The 23,223-nt window shown below is 41.1% G+C and overlaps 1 protein-coding gene across 2 annotated transcripts; it reads left to right on the top strand.

Moving 5' to 3' along the window:
- Positions 1–968: 968 nt before the first annotated feature.
- LOC141107957 (NTPase KAP family P-loop domain-containing protein 1-like) lies at positions 969–21,348 on the top strand. 2 transcript variants are annotated; one of them, XM_073599057.1, is made up of 5 exons: positions 969–1,046; positions 11,679–11,737; positions 15,096–15,227; positions 18,211–19,991; positions 20,266–21,348. In XM_073599057.1, the coding sequence occupies exons 2-5, from the start codon at positions 11,725–11,727 to the stop codon at positions 20,575–20,577; spliced, it is 2,238 nt and encodes a 745-aa protein (XP_073455158.1). In that variant the 5' UTR covers positions 969–1,046; positions 11,679–11,724; the 3' UTR covers positions 20,578–21,348. The 2 variants fall into 2 exon arrangements, with proteins under 2 accessions (XP_073455158.1, XP_073455159.1); XM_073599058.1 differs by lacking the exon at positions 969–1,046 and adding an exon at positions 11,221–11,354.
- The last annotated feature ends 1,875 nt before the right edge of the window (positions 21,349–23,223 follow it).

Raw genomic sequence — 23,223 nt, 5'->3', positions numbered from 1 at the left:
GCCTCCTGTGCCGTCCAGTCCCCTACCCTACGCGTGTCAATACAAGGGAAATATTGTATCTTCATCAGGGGGATTCTGATTTCATGTCTGAGATTTACAACCACTTCAAAATTCTTCTACCTGCTTCTCTCCTCACTTAAGAGAAGGTATGATCGCAATATACAAACATCTAAATGGTGATTCTAGCATAGGAAAACAACTATTCAGTCTTAGGTCTCCTAAGAAGGGACACAGCTTCTCGAAGAAAGTTGGACGAGAAGCAGTTTAACCTTAAACTTCATAAGGGGTTCTTTACTCTTAGATCAGTAAGGATGTGGATGTAATTATGAAGATTGTGATATCACCACCTCTTCTCTTCATTTCATCCAAAGAACCTCTTGTATTTATTGTTGAAAACACAAGGCATTCTATGAATGGTGGTGGTGACGAGTGAGCGACCCCCTATGGTCAGTGTGCAGTGGAGCAGTCAATCGCATAGAACCTGAGTAGGACCCGGAAGATGACAGCTATCACTGTAGTAGGCCAGCTACTACAGTAATTGTCAGCTTCCCCAGCAATCCATCAGGTATGAGAAATGCATACTCACATTGTGCCAAGCTGCACTAATGTAAGCATGCAAAACGATTAATTCCTGTGTTTCAGCTCTAAATTAATTTCCAGAAACTGATGCATTGAGTGAGGCTATGCAGTTAAAGTCACATGACACAAAATGGTCTTGGCGGGGAACCTGAAGCTTATCAGCGTATGTGAATATGACATTTAACATGCATATTATACAACGTTATATTGTACATAGGTACATATTGCAAAACCTGTTCATAATTTCCATATGTAGGTGTATGTATGTTGCCCTAAGTAGGGGGGTAGTGCCCCCTAATCACTTTATTTGTAAGGGTAAAGTTCGAGCCAGGCCCATGTTGACTTTAGAGTGAGTTGTGCTGTAGCCCATATCTATTATACCATAATCTATTGACAAACAGGCGTGGAATCTGTTCCTCTTACCAGGACAAAAGCGAAGTAGGTCTAGTAGGGAAGACGTCTGTCTGGTAAGTAGAAAATTGTGAACTGGTCACCTAATTAAAATGGGTATTAAATGGGTTTGTGTAGCAAATGGAGAAATAAACTATTCAATTGTGAAGAATTCTGGAAATTGGAGGGGAGAAGCTGTTTTATGCAGAATCCTTCACTCATTAACACAGGGAAGTATTTATATTGCTGTTTTCCTCTATAGATAGGGCATGATGTATATTCCAGTTGCTCCTATTTTCTATAATCACTTTGATGATTACTAATGTAGTTTAAATACCTGTTACCAGCATACAGAATCATAATGAATCTGTTTATTGTCATCATTATTTGCTCAACTTATTTATAGATGTTAGTTTGCTAGTTTTGGCAATAGTGGATTACCTGTGATGTGTTATTCATTGTTGGATGATGTGAATGGTATGAATGGTCGCACATGAGAAGGTAGAATACCAGAGTAAAGCAAAAAGGTGACTACTGGTCAGGATGGAAATAAGTCAATTTTCTTCATTGCTTCCAATAGTGATTGCATGCAGTGTTCTGTGTCCTGCTCACTTGATGTTCCCTATGCATTGTGTAGTTGTTAAAAATAGGAAGACTCTGTTAGGCCCGGTTCACACTTGTGCGATGCCAGACATCGCATGTAATTTGCAGCGCACTGCTGTTCACATTACATGTGATGTCTGTGCGGCGCGATTTCAGCCATACAGATAGTATGGTTGATATTGCACCGCATTTGGTCCAAACACGCACAGGACCCTTTTTTCTGTTCGGACCAGAATCGGATCGCATGTGTGTTCACACATATGCGATCCGATTCGTATCCGAACTGTCAGTTCGCAGTGCGATACGCGAGCTGAACTAGGGGTGTCGCTAACAATGTATTGACACACCCCAGCAGTTCGCATATGGCAGTGTGAAATGCCATGCGAGTCGGTGCGATGCGGGAACCGCAGTGGATTTGCAGGGTTCCCGTATCGCTCCAGTGTGAACCGGGCAGCAGATCTAAATCTTTATTGTATGACATGGAGTTTGCTAAAATATTGTGTGTTAAAAAGAGTTGCCAATTTTTTTTTTTTTTTTCATAAATGCAGTTTTGCCTTTTTTTTCTCCTTATTTACATCTCAGTGTTGCTGATCCCCTCTGTCCTCTTTTAGCCACTTCATGTCTTGTCATGCTATCACTACAGCATTGGCTGCACATCCTGCTGTAAGCTGTGGTCCGGCTTTCATATCTGTTATAGAGACAGATGTGACAGGAGCAACACAAGAGAACAATGGGAGAAGGTTGTTGCCATATACAGGGATTGCCTGAACAAGGGTTAGGGCCCATTGACACCAGAAACTGCACATAACTGCGCATTTTTGACTGCATGTTTACATGCATTTGAAGCGCGTATGAACCGCGTTTGACGTGCGCTTGATGTGCGCTTGAATGCATTTTGCATGTGTTTTCTTTGCATTTAGCACTGAATTTGCAGTGCATTTTTCTATAAGTTTTTGGGCTGGGCTTTCTTGGCTTAAAGGGGCGCAGTGTGGTGCATTTGAAGCGTGTTCGTAGTGCGTTCTCTGCATTTGCAGTGCAGAAAAATGCAGCATGCTCTACTTTTCCTAACTGCGCTGAACTGCACTACAATGAACTGTGCCCATAGGATTACCTTGGTTTTGGGCTGTCTATGCAGTTGGAGTGCAGTTCAAAATGTATCCAACTGCATCCAACTGCGTTCAGTATGAAAGGGTCCTTAGGGTTAACCCTAATTCCTCAGGCCTTTGCCAGCTATTAATATATTTAGTTCATTTAAAAAGTAAATAGTATTAAAAGTGCTTTGTATTGAAATGTGCATTGCCTAACTTGTTTTGTATGTGCATTGTAAAGATTTTCTTGTGATTTTGAGATTTGTTGCATCAAAGAATGTACACAAAAAGAAGGACAGTCCCTTTAAATGAAGGCCATTTGGGAGCTATGAATAGATAGGTATCGTTAAATGCAAAGCCATTTGTTATCAGAAACCTATAATTTCCTGGTTTCTCTTCAAAACAAAACAGCCAATGAGCACAAGACACATGAGATCCAATGGTCAGTCCTGTAAAGTCTGTATGGGGCCAGTCTCTACAGGGTAGGGCAAAGAGCAGAGGAGAGCGGGTCTCAGGTCAGGTAATGTAACTATATAATGATGTGCAGTATGAAAAGTGCTTAGTACTTAATTGTTGTGTATGTGCATTATAAATATTGTGTTGTGATTTTGAGTAGGGGTGTACGGATACATAGCTACATCCAAAGGACGGTGAATAGGAATCCCCGTAATAATCTCTAAGGAGGCTGTAGGTATAAGACAACTGTGGGTCAGGATGTGAATCCGGGCGCAGAGTATTCAATTTAATCACTCGACATGTTGCACGTAGAGGTACGCTTCTCCAGGAGCATAAAATCTAGTAAAGTATATACAGAAACAACAAAAAATAAATATACACTTTCTTAACATAATAAAATAAAACTTTAATAATAGACAAAATTTATACAGAAATACTATACAGTATTTATACAGAGTATTTCTGTATACATTTTGTCTATTATTAAAGTTTTATTTTATTATGTTAAGAAAGTGTATATTTATCTTTTGTTGTTTCTGTATATACTTTACTAGATTTTATGCTCCTGAAGAAACGTACCTCTACGCGCAACATGTCGAGTGATTAAATTGAATACTCTGCGCCCGGATTTACATCCTGACCCACAGTTGTCTTATACCTACAGCCTCCTTGGAGATTATTACGGGGATTCCTATTCACCGTCCTTTGGATGTAGCTATGTAGTTGGATACTATGTAATGTGGTGTCAGAGGTTGGGTACGGGGTTTACAATTGCTAGTTTCATTGATTTTTATATGTATCAATATGCTATATATGTTTTTTATCAATGTACTAAATAAACAAATATAATTACTTTTAGTTGGTTTACCAGTGTGCCTTTAAAGTCCAAACGTTTAGTCCTCAGTACTCGGCCAATACCAATTACTGATACCTATCTTTAGTGTCATGTGACAGTTTTTTTGGACTAATGAAAAATTATTACTTAAAGCTGTAGCAAACCACCAGAAAAATTTAAAAAATTGTGCCCCCTCTGCAGGTTTAAGTAATAATGTATTATGTATAGCATACTAGCACATTATGACAGACTTACCTGAACACTGAGCCCTCCAGCGCAGCGATGTCATGGCTCCCCGGCGCTTTTATCTTCACCCAGTCTTCCTCCGGGTTCTCAGAATCCGGTTGTATGAATGGCCGGGGCCATGATGATGTCACTCCGGGCCCGACTCTCGCACAGAGCTCTGAAGGGACGACATGGGTATGCCATCCCTTCAAAGCGTATTGTGCTGTGACGTCACTGACTGCATGCTGTTTGAATATCTCCTAAACAATGCAAGTCTAGGAGCTACTCACATGTACCTACAGGTAAACTATATTATAGGCTTTCCTGTAGGTACAAGATAAAAAGCGGACTTAACTTACACTTTAAGGTGGTGGTTAGCTCCAGTTCACATATATGCGAATTGGATGCGTTTTGAACCAAACCGTTTTTTTTGGAACTGGTTCACTTATGGTATGTGTGGGTCGGCTGCAGTGTGATATTAAAAAGAGTCAGGTATGATTTTCAGTCCGTTTCAGGTACGATTTCCAGTGCCTTACACCTTAAAAATGCGTACATGAACCGGTGAATGAAATTGCACTGGACTCTTTTTAAAAATTGCACTGAAACTGGCCCTGCACATATGTGAACCCGGTCTTACAGTCTGCGGGTATCAGTTTTAGTGTTGGAGCAAGTACTTGTGCAAATGCTTGGTATCAGCACTGATATCGATACCGGCATTAATGCAAATCTAATTTTGAGATTTGCCCCATTGCTGAATATATACTACTGACTATATATACTACTGACCAGTGGCGGTGCGTCCATTAAGGCCGCCCCCTCTCTCCTCTCCACCCCCTCTCCACTATCTCTATGACTAATGGATAGATTCATGCATTGCATGAATCTATCTGTGGCTGCCACCCCCTATTCGGGCGTCTGGCCCCTTTTCGGACGTCGAGCGCCTGAATTACAGCGGCAGGGGTGTATTTTTGAAGCACCTGATTAGAGCCATAGGCGCTAATAGGCTTCAAAAAAGGTGAACTCGGAGCGCAAAGCATTGCGCTCGGAGTCCACCCAAGTGTGTTAGCAAAGCGAATGAATATTCACTTTTCTAACACTGAACCACCTCTCTATCAATCAGGTAGCGCAGGTCGGATGCCCATCACCTGATCACCCAATTGGCTGAAAGGACAGGTGCTGCAATTGAACGCCTATCAGGAGGAGGGGAGGAGATGCATGGAGGACACAGCTCATCACTGCAAGGTCCCACAGCTCGCCACCGGCTGCCTGACCCGCCACCGAGATAGGGTAAGTACCGGGCAGACGGCGAGCCAGCGGGGGGGTCACAGTGGCAACATTTGATGGGTACAGTGGTGGCATTTGATGGGCACAGTGGCGGCATTTGAGGAGCACAGTGGCAGCATTTGATGGGACACAGTTGCAGCATTTGATTGGGCACAGTGGCAGAATTTGATGGAGCACTGTGGTGGCATTTGATGGGCACAGTGGCAGCATTTGATGGCACAATGGCTTCGTTTGATGGGCACAGTGGCTGTGTTTGATGGCACAGTGGCTGTGTTTGATGGCACAGTGGCTGCGTTTGATGGGCACAGTGGCTGCGTTTGATGGGCACAGTGGCTGCGTTTGATGGGCACAGTGAGGCTGCAGTTGAAGTTTTTTTTCATAATTTTTCAGTTTGTTTGCTCCCCCTCAAAAATTTTGAGCACCAGCCTCCACTGCTACTGGCAGAATCAGCTATTTGTCATGTAATCCTTCTGTAAATATCTGTAAAGGTGTATATAAAAATAAATACTAATATTCATATAAATTAGGGTCTTTTCACACTGGCATTAGTTCCATGACGAAAGTTGAAAAAAAAAAAAAAACACAATAAAACTCAATCCTTTTGCATCAGTTTGTACATCTGTCTTTAGTTCAGTCCAGTGTACATCAATATTTATCCATTTTTCACATGTCCCTTTTTTTTTTTTTTTTTAGTTCTTGAAGTGAATAAGAAAATAGTAATAGGGTCCTTTCACACAGGCCTGATCCGCTCTATTCAGCAGGAAATCCCTGAACAGATCCCATGCTAAATCAGAACATAATGAGAAGGATGTCCAAAATTGTGTGCATGTACGGACTAATGTCCATTTACATCAGGCTACCTCCGATCAGTTGCATTTAGGTTTGGAAAAATGGCAGAAAACATAGTCCTTTTCCATTTTTTTTATCTGGACCTAGAAGGTAATTGGATGTAGATGGACGCACATCCATTTAGATCCCATAGACTTGCATGGGGCTTCCGATCAGGTCCTGATAGGGCCGTTTTCACATGAATGCTTAGGCTGGATTCACACCTATGCATTTTTAGTGCTTTTTGCATTTTGCAGATTTGCACCACAGTCCATTTAACATGGTTTCCTATGGAACACTTTCTGTAGTGCAAGTGCACTAAAAATGCATAGGTGTGAATCCAGCCTTAGGCCCCTTTCACACGAACGATCCGTTCAGGTCCCCTGTCAGTTCTTTAGGCGGACCTGAACCGACCCTCCATAGACCTCTATGGATCGTCGGATGTCATCGGTGACATGTCCGCTGACATCCGACCCGCTTCGATCCGAAAAAGTGTAACGGAGGAAAAACCTACTTTTCCATCCGTTTTCGGATCGGATCAAGTGACGACAGACTCTACGGTCCGTCATCATCCGATCCCCCATAGGGGAGAGCAGCGCTCTGATAGGTCTGTCGCTGTACAGTGTGCAGAGACAGACCTGTCAACTGCCTGCTCAGCGGGGATCGGCGGAGCGATCCACACTGAGCAAGCGGATGTTCACAGGGCGGATCATCATGGATCCGTCCCGTGTGAAAGAGGCCTTAGTCTAGATTTGTCTGTCAGTTTTCCAGATGGATCCAGAGTGAACAACATTGTATGTTTATAGGCGGGAGGATGTAAACAGATGTCCATTTACATCTATTTCAGTCCAAGTCAGTTTATGTTCGCAGAAAAAAAAAAAAGTCAGTGTCCTTTTCTCCTTTTGTGGGCTTAAATTGATGTTGTCCTCTTATTCCCACTTTTATGCAAGAAACATTTTTTAGTTCAATCTTATTTTATTGAGAAAAGAAAGGATATACAAATAAATCATTCAATAATACGTAGATAGAAATAAACAGTATTACAAGTTTAGTACCATATGTTCTTAAGGGATAGATAATTCGTTGGTATCAATTCGTTTTCATGATGGATCTGATGAGGCTTGTGTGAAAGGAACTGTAAATGACCAAAAAGTATCTTTCTTGCCTAAAAATAGATTTAAACAGATGGCATCCGTTAATGTCCACAAAAATGAAAAAGGATGCAAACATTTTCAGTTTTCTCTAAAAACAGACTCGGGTGTAAACAGAAGTTCGGCCGTTTACATCTGCCCTCCTATAGACATACATTGTGGTTCAGTCTGGAATAACCAGGAAGACTAGCACACAGATCCAGACTGACTGCTCCTGTGGGTGAGCACATGTGGATTTTCTGGACTGTTTTGACACATCTACTTCAGCTGTATCAGGATGGTTATACTGATCAAAGTATAACTAAAGGCAAAACTTTTCCTTTTTTGCGTTTAAACAGAGTTGGCCATACACATCTAATGCTTCCCCAGTATTGCTTGCAAAAAGCACATCCAACACCAGTGCTGTTATGACATTTTTTCTCACTGCCAGCAATAGAATGCTAATTACAGCTGTAACCTGGATACTGCATTGGGCTCCCTGACAAACTCCAAATCTACCAGAGAGGGCTGTCTGACTGGAAATAATAGGCCTCTAGTTTCTAACCAAATTAACACTGACTATGCTGTTGCTAACCAGATACCTTGTGACCACTACTTAGGCTTTAGGTCACATGAGAGAGCTTAGAAAGTGTTTGTTTTTTTAGTTCACGGAAGAAAGGAGTTTATTTCTACACAAACGATGTGACATGTGGTATTGATTCAGGATAAAGTGCATCTAAAACCTAAATCTAAAACACACCCAGCGGGCTGAAAGAAAAAAAAAAACCTGACAGATTGCTGTACTAACACATGCAATGTTAGTACAGCGACCCCCCCTCCTGTGCTATTGTGCTCTGACAGGTGGACCGCTTCCCTCCGCCAGTACACATTGATCAGCGCTAGCAGCCATCCGCTGTATTTCCAGTTGTCACAGCAGGGACTGGGGGGGGGGGGGGGCACAGGGGCAACTGCAGCAGTAACATGTTACATCTGCACCTCCCCATCCACAACTCACTTCTGCACCCTCCATTTGCAACCCCCCTCTGCACCCTAAGTCCGCAATCGACTTCTGCCCCCCCATCTGCAACTCACCCTTAAACTCCCTAACTGCAGGTCACCTCTACACACTTCTCCCCTTCTACAACTCACCTCTGTACCCCCCGAACCGCAGCTCACCTCTACACACTTCTCCCCTTCTACAGCTCACTTCTGCATCTCCAAACTTTAAATTCACTCATGGTCAACCAAATTGAGTCATGCAGACCACCACCAAAACCCCCTTGTGTGTGCGCTGACCTCTCAGATGAGTTTGCTACTTACATGGTCCTGATTAAAAACAGAAAGTGCAAATGTGTCAACGAATATATCTACCTGCAGCTGCCAGCAGAAACTGTTGGTTTATCATTTAAAGGCTTTTTTGTCCCCTGTAAAGAAGGGTCCATCTTAGAGGTAAGTGCACACTCAAGGTGGTGGTCAGCACAACTTAATTTGTATGGATTTTACTTTTTCACACAAGCAAATTTTCTGGTATAAGAATAAGGTTCTGAAAATCCACAAAAATAACTTTGAGTGGAATAATTTTGAGTGGATTTCATTTTTTCACACACTGACTTATTTACCTTTGAATGCAAGAAATGCAGAAATGTTGACGTGTTTCACGCTGTAGTCAGTGCTTAACCGGTTCCCGACCGCCGCACGCCATTGTACGTCGGCAGAATGGCACGGCTGGGCAAATGGACTTACAGGTACGTCCATTTGAATTCCCCGCTGTGCCATTGCGTGCGCGCTGCCGGCGGCACACGCGCGCACCGGCCGGGAGCTCCGTGAGTCGGGTCGCGGGTCCCGCGGACTCGATCGCTGCGGGGATTCCGCGATCGCCTCACGGACAGGACGAACGAGGAGATGCTGATGTAAACAGCATCTCCCGTTCTGCCTAGTGACAAGTGTCACTGATCACAGCTCCCTGTCATCGGGAGCTGTGATCAGAGTAATGACACTTCTAGCCCATCCCCCTACAGTTAGTAATCACTCCCTAGGACATACTTAACCCCTCCCCGCCCCCTAGTGGTTAACCCCTTCACTGCCAGTGTCATTTACACAGTAATCAGTGCATTTTTAATCGCACTGATCGCTGTATAAATGACAATGGTCCCAAAACTGTGTCAAAAATGTCCGACATGTCCGCCATAACGTCGCAGTCACAATAAAAATCGCTGATCGCCGCCATTACTAGTAAAAAAAAAAATATTAATAAAAATGCCATAAAATTATTCCCTGTTTAGTAAACGCTATAACTTTTGCGCAAACCAATCAATAAACGCTTATTGCGATTTATTTTACCAAAAATATGTAAAAGAATATGATCGGCCTAAACTGAGGAAAAAAAATGTTTTTTTATATATTTTTGGGGGATATTTATTATAGCAAAATGTAAAAAATAATGGGTTTTTTTCAAAATTGTCGCTCTTATTTTGTTTATAGCACAAAAAATAAAAATCGCAGAGGCGATCAAATACCATCAAAAGAAAGCTCTATTTGTGGGAAAAAAAGGACGTCAATATTGTTTGGGAGCCATGTCGCACGACCGCGCAATTGTCAGTTAAAGTGACGCAGTGCCGAATCACAAAAAACGCTCTGGTCAGGAAGGGGGTAAAATCTTTCGGGGCTGAAGCGGTTAATCATAGCTATGATTAAGCACTGACTACAGTGTGAAACACGTCAGTTTCCTGCATTTTTCTGCTGTGGCATGTATCTTTGATGATCGTTATTCAATAAAGGCAATATATTATTTTGAGTGCGGCTGTCCAGGACTTTTTCTCACTACTTCATTGCACAAGCATTACCGGCCTTCCTAGAGCGGTGATATCTTTCTTTCTCATCTTTTGATATACCCATAGATTAAATTGTCAGTGGCTGGATTGGGCAATGATGCCACGTCTAGGGGTTGAGCCAAGACCAGATCATTGACAGCTCTTGCCGGAAATGACCGACGACCAGACAAGTTGGAAAACTTGCTCTGATACCTTCTGCTTCTTCTTATATGCTGGTGCCTGCAGCCCTCTTGTCTGCATAGACATAAACACAAATTCTTATGCCGCGTACACACGGCCGGACTTCCCGACGGAAAAAGTCCAATGGGAGCTTTTGGTCGGACATTCCGACCGTGTGTATGCCTCATCGGACTTTTTCTCTCGGCATTTCTGACGGACTCAGATATAGAACATGTTCTAAATCTTTCCGTCGGAAATGCCGACTGAGTTTAGCCTGTTGGCAAGTCCGCTTGTGTGTACGCGGCATTAGTTGATCCAGTTGGGCCAGATGCATCACACTCTCTTGTCTATGGCTACGCCTACATCTCTACACCATTCAAAAGTGAAAGCTTTACTGTTGAGGGTAAACAGCAACATAAGAAGGTTTGATGACAACCATGTGCGTTCATTCCTATCTGTAAAAAAAAGTGTATTAAAGGTATGGAAGTGTGTTAGCTTAATACAATTATTTTGCCTTCACTTTTTTTTGTATATACATTTTTACAATGGCAATAAAATACCTTGTGTGCAGCGACAGCTCTTGAGACTTTCGTATGTGTAATTACTAAGCTTTTTTAAAGTATACAACCCTTAGTATGCACCAGAGGCGTGGGGGGTGCAGTCCGCACCCGGGTGACACCCACTAGAGGGGGACACCCTCCCAATGGTGAGGAAAGCCCTGGTATTTTTATTTTTTCAGCTGACCCGTTCACCCCGCAGCCCACTGGGCTGGAACAACACACCTCCAGCGCCGCGCCTGGTGTGTCACTGTGTGAGTGTGTCCTCCTTCTTCTTCTTCCTCCTCCCTACCCTACTGAGCCAGCGAGCCTCAGCCTGCCACATCTCACACTGCACTGCAGACATGATGATGACGTCACTACACACACTACTAGTATCTTCTGAACAGGTGCGGGGGGGGGTCCTGGTTCCACTGCCAGCCCGAGCCCAGGGTGAGGTGTGTGTGTGTGTTTGTGTGTGTGTGTGACGAGGGTGACTCCATGTTATACCGCACCAGGTGACAAAAACCCTAGTGACGCCACTGGTATGCTCACATGTACTATCAAGTGTACTATGTACTATCAATAGTACAATATTGTATTTATCAGCAGAGAATGGGATTAGGATAATATTGGAGGGAGGAGATAGAAGAGTATTATGTTTCTTTCTAGGAATTTAGGTCTTGAGATGATTGTGAGGTCACACTAACAGAAAGATTTGCCAATTTCCACAGGTCTCAGGAGGATCACTGGTGAAGCTGTACATTGCTAGCTGACAATATGGTGTGTCCTAGTAAGTAACGTCTAATTTTCTTATCATTACCTTTCTTTCTTTCTTCTTTTCATCATCTGTTTGCTTGCACGCTTCTACCTTTCTTATCCAACCTAGCCCAGGTGTGCATTTGGATTTCATATAATGCAAACATGTTATCTGTGTTACTCTACTATTTATCTCCCCCTTCATCAGTCATAAAGGTAAAGGATTACAGTAAACAAATATTGCTCATACATTTAGTATTTATTACAAAGGAGACTATTTATTATATTTTAAGCAATAAAGAAACCCTTGATCTTGACATGCATATTCACAAGAAAGTTCACATTTAGTAATCTCCCCAGCTTCATGTTGGACACTCAGCGGGATCAAATAAATCAAATTGTACATTACAAATCTATTTTAGTAGTTAGTATTGAATAAAAATTTGAATAGGAAAGTAATTTGTTTTTTGCTGACTAACTCTCTATATGTAGCACCCTGATGTTTAAATAGGGTTGCTATTAAATTTATTTGCCAAATGATAGTTGCCTTGGTCAATTGTTAGGAGATCAATTAATTTCGCCCTAATTCTGAAATTGCTGCCCTTCTTTCTTCTGTCGCTAGGTGGCTGGATATCTGGTGATATTAGATAAGACAAGGGCATTGCAAGGACAGATTAAGAATGGATGGGGTGTCTCAGCCAATGGGCAGGGATTTTCTTGGATCCCTTAGCCTATTTATTTGGGTGGAGTCAGGTGATCAGGGTTCTGTGCCACCTGGACGGCTGTCTGGGTGCATGTGTGTTGTATTGCCCCGGGCTACTAGGCCAGAAACCTTAGGCCTATCCCGGGGACATCTGGCTACTAGGCTGTCTGAAGGCCTATCCAGAAGCAGGAGAGCAGCATAGGGTTGGGACTATGGGCTTGTAGTCCAACTAGAAGTAACGGTTCCTCTGGCCAGGGAACCAGTCGTGGTCGGAGGTAGAAGGAAAGCTGATGTCACTAAGGTACCACCCACCTTGCTACTGGAGAACACAGTGAGTAAGCTGAGGCTAGTACCAGAGCAGACTTCTGGCCAGCCGGGGATGGTGAAGAAGTGGGAAAGCTTCAGCAAGTTCCAAGTCAGGAACCCAGCAGGACAGCAGAGGTGACGCTTGTTGAGTGCCAAGCCAGGGACCTAATGTGCCAGCAGGGGTGAAGCTTGAAGAGTATCTGTGAGTGACTAGCCAGGGACCCAGCAGTGAGGTGGGGGTGATGCTTGAGGTAGATACTGAGTGCTACAGTGAAAGAGCTCAGGGGATCCAGAGGCTAGTGGATCTGAAGTCTAGTTAGAGAGACTGGGAGCTCCTTCAGTGAAGACCCACAGTTAGTGAGTGTGGGGTAAAGAGAACTGTTCGTGTTGCCTATAGAAGCCTCGGAGTCTGCCAGTTAACATTGCATCTACCTAAGGGTGTCCTGGCCCTAACCTTCTCTCCAACAATTCTGTTTAAGAGACAATACATCTCTTTGCATTCGAAAAGTGTCTGGCGCCCACCTGTTCATCTTGCATTACACCCACCATGCCATGTAACCCACTCTACACTGAAGGATGTCAGCTCTCCCTAAAGCAGGCCATACACAGTCGAATTTCGAACAAATTTTCTTTTCAAAATCAGAAAGTTTGTTTTTTTTGTGATCTGATGATGCCACCATTGATTTTCAAAATTCGGCCGACCAAACCTTCAATTTCACCGCATGTTGCTATAGAAAATAATTTTCGTGGCCGGGAATCTTCTTTTCTCTCCGTAAATTTTCTTTTCTTATTACATTTCTCGCACGATTCTCCCATCATTGATTAGAAAATCGTTCGTTTTTCAAAAAATTTCCATGTCCAATTCCTCAAATTTGATTGCCGCACGAAAATCGGCCGTTGCTGCAGCCCACTAATGGTGCGAAATTCGTACGAAAATTCTTTGATACGATTTTCGAAAGAAAAATCTTTCGAAATTCGAACCGTGTATGGCCGGCATTACTCTAGAGGTCACTATTGGGCTTAAAGAGGCCCGGGACTTTGCTACATATATTTTAGTGCATATATCAAGAATACACAATTGTGCTTTAAACCACAGTTTTATTAAACACGCCAGAACACTCCAGTCAGCTCTCTCAGCCATTGGCCAATCGGCAGACCTCTTTCGATCATGCCCCTTCGACAGAAGCCAGCCGACATTTGATCCGCCTGTACTAGGCTTAGAGGGTGAAGGCTTGCAAGCATTTTATAGAGAATGGTAAGCATTTTGATGATCTGTGTACCATTTTTATGCTATTACTCAAGGGATTACTGAATTTACACAATTAATCCACTATAAAATGTCAAATGTGAGTGTTGATCTGTAACAGCTAATCAGCTTTTATCAGTTTAGAGCCAAAGGATCAATGAACGATGCATTTATTCTTTTGCTTCAGCTGGGTACATACTATTCATTTCTTTTTGTTCAACCCAGCGTTGAATGAAAAAAAACTGTCAGCTCCGGTCGGAGCCGCTGTACTGACCATGTGAGGTTAGTACAGTGATCTCCCCCCCGCTGAGCTGTTGTGTTCTGACAGGGGGAGCCCCCCCCCCACAGATCACTCCAATCAGCGCTCTCTGCCATTGCCTAAGAGCGCTGATCAGGAGTCGGTTGGATACACGTCCGAAAGAAACCAGCTTCAGTCGCACAGACCGACATACACACACATTTTTATTTAACTGGCTGCTGTCTCCCTACATTTGGCTCGTGTGTACCCGTTTTTATTCACATATGCTGTCCATAAACAGCTTTGTGTTCGATTTTCTCTATCAGCTCAACAAAAATGAACAATTGTGCATTGTAGTGACCTAACTGATTGTAAGTAGATTGTAGGGTTGCCACCTCATCCCTTTAAACCCGAACACCTTTGAATTACACAAGTTCTGAGGCTGATTTAATGCAGATAAGGCACCTAGTGAATTTAATTACCACCTTAATCAGCAACAGAACCTTTGTAATTCATATGTTTTCTGGTTTAAACGGATGAGGTGGCATTCCTAGTAGATTTTTGAGCTGGGGCCACATAGTATTTTGTTTTTGGTAAATTTTGAGATCTAGGAGACTAAAAAAATCAGATTCTTTGGGGCCAGTTTTATATCTATTTATAACAGACATTGTGGTAAGGATCTATCATGATCCTGACTTTTCTGTCTAATTGCTCTTATATTCCTGAGCATAGGTTTCCACCTGAAAGTGATGCAACAGTGACAGAGACAAAAAAATAATTTTTAGTGGAGCGGGGAAGGAGAAAATTTTCTGACAGTGTTTTTTATTGCTATGTCTGCCTTTGCACCTCTCTGACAATCACTCTTTCATTTCTTATATTTATTCATTGTGTTCTTGAAGGATTTGAAACCAAGGATGATGTCTACTGCTTTTCTCTGGCCAAGGCTCTATACTATGTTGCTTCTCCTGTGACGGTGGGATTTTATGCCCCATGGGGTAGACGCAAGGACTTTCTACTTAACAAAATTGAAAGTAAGTATCAAGCACCACACTATCCCCTACTTCAGCTGACAATAGAGACCTGCTGGAGCTATGAATCGCAATGTGAATTCAGCCTAATATTGGAGTACCCAGTCTTTGCATGCAAGGTTATCCATTGACCGATGGTTCCTTAACACCGATTGCAGGGAGAGTGCTGATCATCATCTGTAGCACAGGGACCCACCACTACATCACATGCAAGTTGCCTGATGAGCATAAACAGCCAAGTCTGGTTATCGCTAGTTTAGAGGACATCAAGGTTCTAGATAACATATTGAAAGCACTGGCTGTAACTAACTAGGAGGGCCCATACAATGGCCCAGAACACATATTGCATGCTATCAAATCAGAGTAGGATATATGAACAACCCGAAGTCAACTTTTTATACAAGACAAATAAAAAAAAGACTATAGGATGAAGGCCAAAAGCAGCATTGGAGCTAATAACTTCAAGAAGTAAATGGAGGATGGAGGGGGGTAATAGTTTATTGAAATAGGATGAAGAGTGGAGACTGGTGGTGAAAAGGAAAGGACTTAATCATGTGTGAGTTTTCCAACAATTATTTGAGCGGAATTTAACATCTTCCTTTATGCCAGAATACTTGGGTATTTAGACATGTGGACTGCCGAGAAATTTGTTTGTTTTCTCTTCATTCGTTTTTGGGTTTTTTTTTGGGTCATTCGTTATGATCGAAATTCGTTATTTCGAATAAATTTGTAACTTTAAAAAAATTCAAATTCGTTACGTTCTATTCATTTAGATGCGGTACTCGTTATTTTGATCATTCGTAAAAATTGAAAATTCAAAAACCTGAAAACTCGAAAATCCGGAAAATAAGAACGAAAATCCAAAAATAAGAATGAAAATCCAAAAATTTGAAAAACGAAAATCCGAAATTATAACTAACTAACTAATAATAACTACCCTGTTTCCCCGAAAATAAGACCTAGCGTGATTGTCAGTGATGGCTGCAATATAAGCCCTACCCTGTTTCCCCGAAAATAAGCCCTACAAGGACTTTAACTAGGGCTTTGGGGGGTAGGGCTTATATTGCAGCCATCACCGACAATCACGCTAGGTCTTATTTTCGGGGAAACAGGGTAACTATTAAATTCTAGGTATTGGAATTTACTTTCAAATTTGGCTGTTAGTGAACGTAACGATTACTAATGTATCCGAAGTTACGAATTATCTGAAATAACGAATGCCGCATCTAATTGAATGGAACGTAAAGAATTAATAATAATAAAATATTATTATTATTATTATTTATTATTATTAATTTGTTACATTCCATTCGTTTAGATGCAGCATTTGTTATTTCGGATAATTTGTAATTTTGGATAAATTCGTATTCGTTACGTTCACTGACAGCCAAATTTGAAAATAAATTCTATTACCTATAATTTAATAGTTAGTAATAGTTATTATTAGTTAGTTAGTTATTATTTTGGATTTTCGAATTTTCGGATTTTCGTTCTTTTTTTTGGATTTTCGGATTTTCGAATTTCGGATTTTCAAATTTCGGATTTTCGTTCTTTTGAATTCTTTCAAATTTCGTTCTTTTGAATTTTGGAAAAAATCATTAAACAGGTTTTCGTTAATTTGAACTAACTAATTTGTCGAATTTTGTCAAAAAACTAATTCGGAACTAAACAAATTGCACATGTCTAGTATTTATTGATTATAAATAAAGAAAAAATGTCATCCGGGAATTTCTGAATTGCAGCTGGTTTAAAGCAGTATTAAACCCCAAATCAAATATTTATTATATTGCAGGTTACCAATTCTTAGATTTGATGGCTGCATTTGTTTTCTTTTTTAGGCTTTCTTCTTTCCTTTATTTTCATCTGTTGATCCTGCCAGTAATTATTTTGTTTTTCAACAAAGCAAGATCTCCTACAAATTTAACAGTTAGGCTTCGAACACACGGTACGAAAATCAGAAGCGAAAAGTCTGAAGCTGTCTGCGGATTTTCCGATCGTTAGTACGGTGCTTTCGACAGACATTTTGACTTTTTCATCAGACAAAAGCTGGATTTGCAGGCTATAAAATGTTTTTTGGATGTGAAATCTGATCTTTGAATGGTCAGTACAGAAATCCGTCACACAAAAGTCGAAAGTACAAACACGCATGCTCGGAATCAAGGAACGACTGGAAAGAATTTGGTCTTGTATGCTACCTTTCGTAATCTAGAAATAACATTCGTGACGGGGCAATTTATGAAATGTCATAATGCAGCGCACATTCTCATCTTATTTAATGGGATAATAATGAAGCTGCTTTGGTGGTGATACTGATGTAGTTATGCCAAACATATTTTAAAAGGCATTTGTTTTGTACAATCTGAATATCGCAAATCAACGCTCACCAAAATTCTACTAACTTCTACTAACACGAAATTTAGCATAAGGGGCCCAAAGTGTAGCGCTTGAGAAATTAACTTCCTCTTTATACTCTCATAGGTGGTCACTACGTTCGTGTTTGTCAAACGACAATAGTTAGTATGCTAGAAAAAATCCTGAACACCCGCTTTTGACAAAAATCAGACGCTCGGTCATCCAACAATCAAACCGTGTGTACGAGGCTTAAGAGTCGAGACAAACCATTTACCACTTACAAGAGAGTTTATTACCAGCTTTTTTTTGTTCATGTAAAACATTTATCCCAGAAAGAGAAAAATATTGCTGTAACTGCTTATAATGTATTAGCTGGAATTTGGCTTCAATTTGTCAGTGTATCCAACTCTGCTAATCCATCTAACATTCTCCTTCCCCCAGACTGGCAATGCTGTTGTCCAAGGTTGCCCTGAACTCCTTCATCCAGAGTGGAGGCACTATGTGTTAATGGCCAGATCACCAGATTTAATACCACCTTAAAAACTAAAGCAGCATAGCTTCTACTACTGCCTTTGCAATGACTTCATATTCTTCTTTCTTTGCTTACACTTTATTTTTCTAATTTAATTTACAGAATATCTATGTTGGGAATCATGGAAAAAAGAACAGGATGAAGTTGCCAGGACCACACAGCAAACAAGAAAATGCACAGGAAAAGACCTCATCAAGCTTATCTTCTTTATGATATTTTACCATCCTGTCATCACGGAAAAGCACAAAGAACGAGAGAATATACGTTTTATCTTCATCCGTTTCAGTGCATGGGAATACGCAGGTAGTGACCAGCTCTGGGCTGGTCTTGTTACCACCCTCTGTGATGGTATTGAAAACTACTTTGGACTGGCTCCTATAAGCGTCTATCGAGCCGTAGCCAGAAAAACCAAAATTATAGATGCACCACTCAAACAAGAATGGATTAGTAAGAAGTTTCTATGTATCCCACTCTGGATTGCCATCATTTTAGTTATCTTGATTGGAATTATTGTTGGTGCTTTGTTTATAATATATGGTTTTCCATTTGGTAGCCCAACTGGAGATATGATGGCTGCTGCTGAAGGTGTTGGAGCAACTGTTGTTGGCATCTCTGCAGCAGGGATATTGAGAGTAGCTATTATGACCATTAAAAACACAATTATCACCCAAAAGGGTGTGGTGCAGCAAAAGATGAACCGGACAGACATGAGTTCCCAGCTGGGCTTCATGAGTGATGTAAAGCGGGAGGTTAAGGTCATCACCCGTTACCTACAAGTCATGGAAGTTTTCCAACGGCAGAAAATTAAAGTGGTCCTAGAGATCACAAACCTGGACAAGTGCATGCCAGACAAAGTTGTAGGAGTCTTAAATGCCATGAATATTCTACTTTCCGATCCCAGTGCCCCATTTATTTCTATTCTAGCCGTGGACCCCAGGATCATTGTGGAATGCGTAGAAAGCTCACTATTGTTAAAAGGCATGGCAAACAATGGATATCTGTTCCTAAACCGTATTATAACTCTGCCTTTTTGCATTCCCAAAATGGACTCTATGACTAAGTGTTACCTGATGAAAAATATAGTTGAAGGAAAAGGTGAGCTGATAAGAGAAACTGAAGAAGAAAACATAACAGATTTAGCAGAGGTACCAAATGAGAAAGAACAACTCCTTCGACAACGAGCTCCCCATCAAAACGATTTTGGAGTCCAGGACTTTCCTTCGAATTTTGGATGCTCTGGAGAACTAATGCAAAGTAGCAATTTGCTTGCAGATAAAGGACCGCAGACAAAAACCTTAATTGACGATGCCTTCGGATACCTCTTTAATGAAATAATGAAAGATTATATTACTGACAATGTTGTCCACATCAGAAGGATAGTAAACACTATCACCATAACAATCAGACTTATGATAAGAGATGTGCCAAGGACTGAGATTAAGCCTCACAAAGTAACAGAATGGGTACTTCTGGCAACACAATGGCCTTGTCGCCTTAGTTGGATATTGCAGTGTATTGAAGACGAACAGCAGAGGAAGTGCCTTGATGAAACTGATGCAACAGGAGAATCATCTATATACTCTCGAACATTCCTTTGGGATGTTTTTGAGAAGTCTTTGGAAGAATTAGATGCCATAAAAACAAATCTCAAACAACTTTTGGAGCTGGATGGGGACCCAGAGATTTTCCACAAACTATTGTATGGAAATTTCACAGTAGCAGATGCCAACTTTTTTTTGCCATTCACTGTCAATTTAGACCAGTCCATTAAGAGACAGATGGAACTTTTAAGAGGCAGCAACAACTTGTGGGAATCTAAGAAGAGCAACAGACTGACCATGTTGACTTTACTGAATATGACCATAGATGAAGTCTGTAAAGAAGTAAGTGTATTCTTTTATTACAATCACTGCATGAAAATAAATGTTTCTATGCTAATACTTTTTCTACAAATTACTGAACATTGCCTTGTTGAACAAATCCACAGGGGTTAGCTGAGGTTAAAAAAGATCTTTACCAAATAAGCAATAAGTGTATTACTATCATACTACAATACATAGGACAATTGTCCCCCCAAAAAATGTCAAGCCCTTTTATTGTACATGCATTCCACTTCAATTCATATTTATGCGCTATATCCTCTTTCCTTTTTTCCAGATGACTAAATTATGTTTCCGAGAGGACAACTTCCAGATGTATGTACAGAAGATAAAAGAGCACAATCTGAATGGCAGAGCCCTGGTCTACAGTGATAATAATGAGATTAAAGATGTTTTATGTATGGGTCTAGGAGACTGGACACTCTTCAGTGTATACTTCTTAGGTGTACTTCCACCACCTCCTGCTGCCCCCACAACAGCCCCAGCTTTTGGCAAGCAGGAAGCACAAAAACTTGGTGTTGGATTCAATGACAAACTATTAAAACAAAGCAAAATGTCACTGTTTATTTCAAATGAAGATATTTCCTAAACCATGTTCACATATACTGTATGGAAACAAAATTTATAAAAACTTGATGATCACACCTATATGAGCTTGTTGGACATCTCATTCCCAAACCATGAACATTGATATGAAGTTGCTGTCCCCTTTGCTGCTATAACAGCCTCCACTCTTTTGGGAAGGCTATATGACCTGGCTTTGTGTACAGGGGCAAGCTCATGCTGTAACAGGAAAGAACCTTCCCTACGCTGTTGCCACAAGATTGGAAACATCTTTGTATGCTGTAGCATTAACAGTACCCCTCACTGGAGACACCTGAACTCAATCATTTCAAAAGTGAATTCATGCTTTTGGCCATATAGTGTTGTAAATAACTCCTTTTTACGGGTCCTCACATTTCACTGGCACTGTTCTTATTCCTCACTTTTCCTTTGCGTACATCCATCCAGTAACATTGACAATAATACCACAGATCCCACCATGTATTGTGAGTTTAGTTGTATAGCTAAGCTGCTCTGGGCACAAATGCAAAATATAAACTAATGGTTCATGATAGATTCCCACTGTCAAGAAAGCTTACAAAATACATAAATTGCACATTGCCATATTTTTTTGTCTCCTGTTCCCCTGATGACGCTGTTTGATTGTGAAACATGTTGGGTGGGGCTTAACTTGTGATGTCAGTGCGCTTACCATATGGCCAGCGGCAAGGCATCAGTACATGCTGTACCATGCTTTATTTTCTTTTACGTCTGTAAATACCTCTCTATTGTTTTAATAAAGTGTTCGGCGATTTTACACTATGTGTGGCCTCTGTTCTTCTCCATGAATGCGGAGGCGGCTTGATCTGACATGCTGATCCTTGGGATCACTGAAACCTAGGTGTCCTGCTATTGCCATTGATGAATGTCTGGAGGTCTGATTATTACATGCCTGGCTTGGTGGTGGGGATCTTTCATATTTGGTAAGAGGCCAATCTTATTTGTGGTGAAGTGCACAAGTGTCTTGGTCATCTCTTCAAGATACATTCACAGAGTCGGTGGATAGTTAAATGTTTTTACTTGTTCCTGGACAAAAATCCTGAATAAAAATGTCAAAAGTGAAATGCTTGTTTTTATTTTTTAAATGTATTGACACTCTCAGTGGTCAAATGTTATGACCCCAACCATGAGGCTCCATGCACACTGAAGCTCATAAACAGCCGTTTTTGGGAGCTTGGACATTTTTTTAACAGCCCATAAACTCCCCTCTATGTTATCCTATGTGTCCATGCACACATGGACGTTTATCACCAGTGGAGTTAATGGGCTGTTGTCTGAACGCCCTAAAATCGCGTTCAGGAGCTGTTTTTCTGACCACAAAAAAATGCTTAAAAACGTTAAACGGCATAAACGCTGCTAAACATCGACAAACACTCAAAAATGTGGCTCACCAGCGTTTTTTAATGTTTTTGATGCATTGAAAAAAAAATATTCTTAAAGAAATAAAACGCTAACCCGGAAAAACGCTATTGCAAAAACGTTAAAAAAACGATGAAAGACTCACTGCAAAGCTACTGGCATTTTTATAACATTATTTTAACTTCCAGTGTGGCATAAAGTATTAGTTTGCTAAAAGTGATAAATCAGTTGAAGGTGGTGTTTGATATCTGTATAGCACTAGTGGCAAGATTTGCTTTCTTAGGGGATAGCTCTGTATCCTTTCACATAGGGGATTTGATTTAAATTTTCCTGTAATTCTAGAAAGTTCTCAAGTCTCCTGCTACATTCTCTACAATACAATTGTCACTTAACCTACCTGGCAGTATGATTATTTCAGATTTTTGATGCTCAAAGCGGTACAATGTTTTGTCTTGAAATTTGGCGTTTTACATTGTAGGCCTGTAATTCTTAGGAATAACACACTCCAAACAAGAGTCTAGTAGACATCCTGGGTATGATAAAGTTTGAAACACAAAATCATAAATTATAATATAATAAATAACTATAAATAATTATAACAAATAATAATATAATAATGATTCAATAATGTAATCAAATCAAAAACACTGAAATTTGCTCAGTTGCAGAATTGTCGCTGTCATTACTTTCAGTGTTTGATGACGAATTTCCCACCAAATCACTACCGCTCAACTCTGCAAGTGATTCTAATTTATTATCGCTGTTTTCTAGCTGGTCTAAAACTGCTTTTGATGTAAAGGGACGGTTTTGGTTGCTATGGACAATCTCCAGTTTCCAGGCAGAAAGAACAGTATTTATATTATATAACTGCAGGCAGGGCACTGGACAAACCACTAGGGACAAAAGGGATGTGAAATAATTTGATACAGTAATGTAATCTGTAAGAGTACAGTGTACTGTATGTATTGTGTGTGTTTCACTTTTTGAATTTGGCGCCGTTCTCCATCCCCATGCAACACAACACTCGAAGGGAACGGAGCCCAGCACTGTGATACATCAAGCGGAGACACAGCCGCCGCACACAGCGGGAGGACATCACAGGATCCTGGGGACAACGTAAGTAACTGTACCTGGATCCTGCGATGCAATCCCGAGTGTGGCTTGGGGTCACCGCTTTTGGCACTGAAAATCCACCCCGAGCCACACTCGGGAATACCGTCAGGGAGGTTAATAGTAAGGCCGGCCATAGATGAAGCAAATTTCTTTTCTGCCA

This window comes from Aquarana catesbeiana, linkage group LG09 (assembly GCF_042186555.1).
Source record: "Aquarana catesbeiana isolate 2022-GZ linkage group LG09, ASM4218655v1, whole genome shotgun sequence".
Classification (NCBI taxonomy): domain Eukaryota; kingdom Metazoa; phylum Chordata; class Amphibia; order Anura; family Ranidae; genus Aquarana; species Aquarana catesbeiana.
This window is presented reverse-complemented; position numbering and strand designations above follow the sequence as displayed.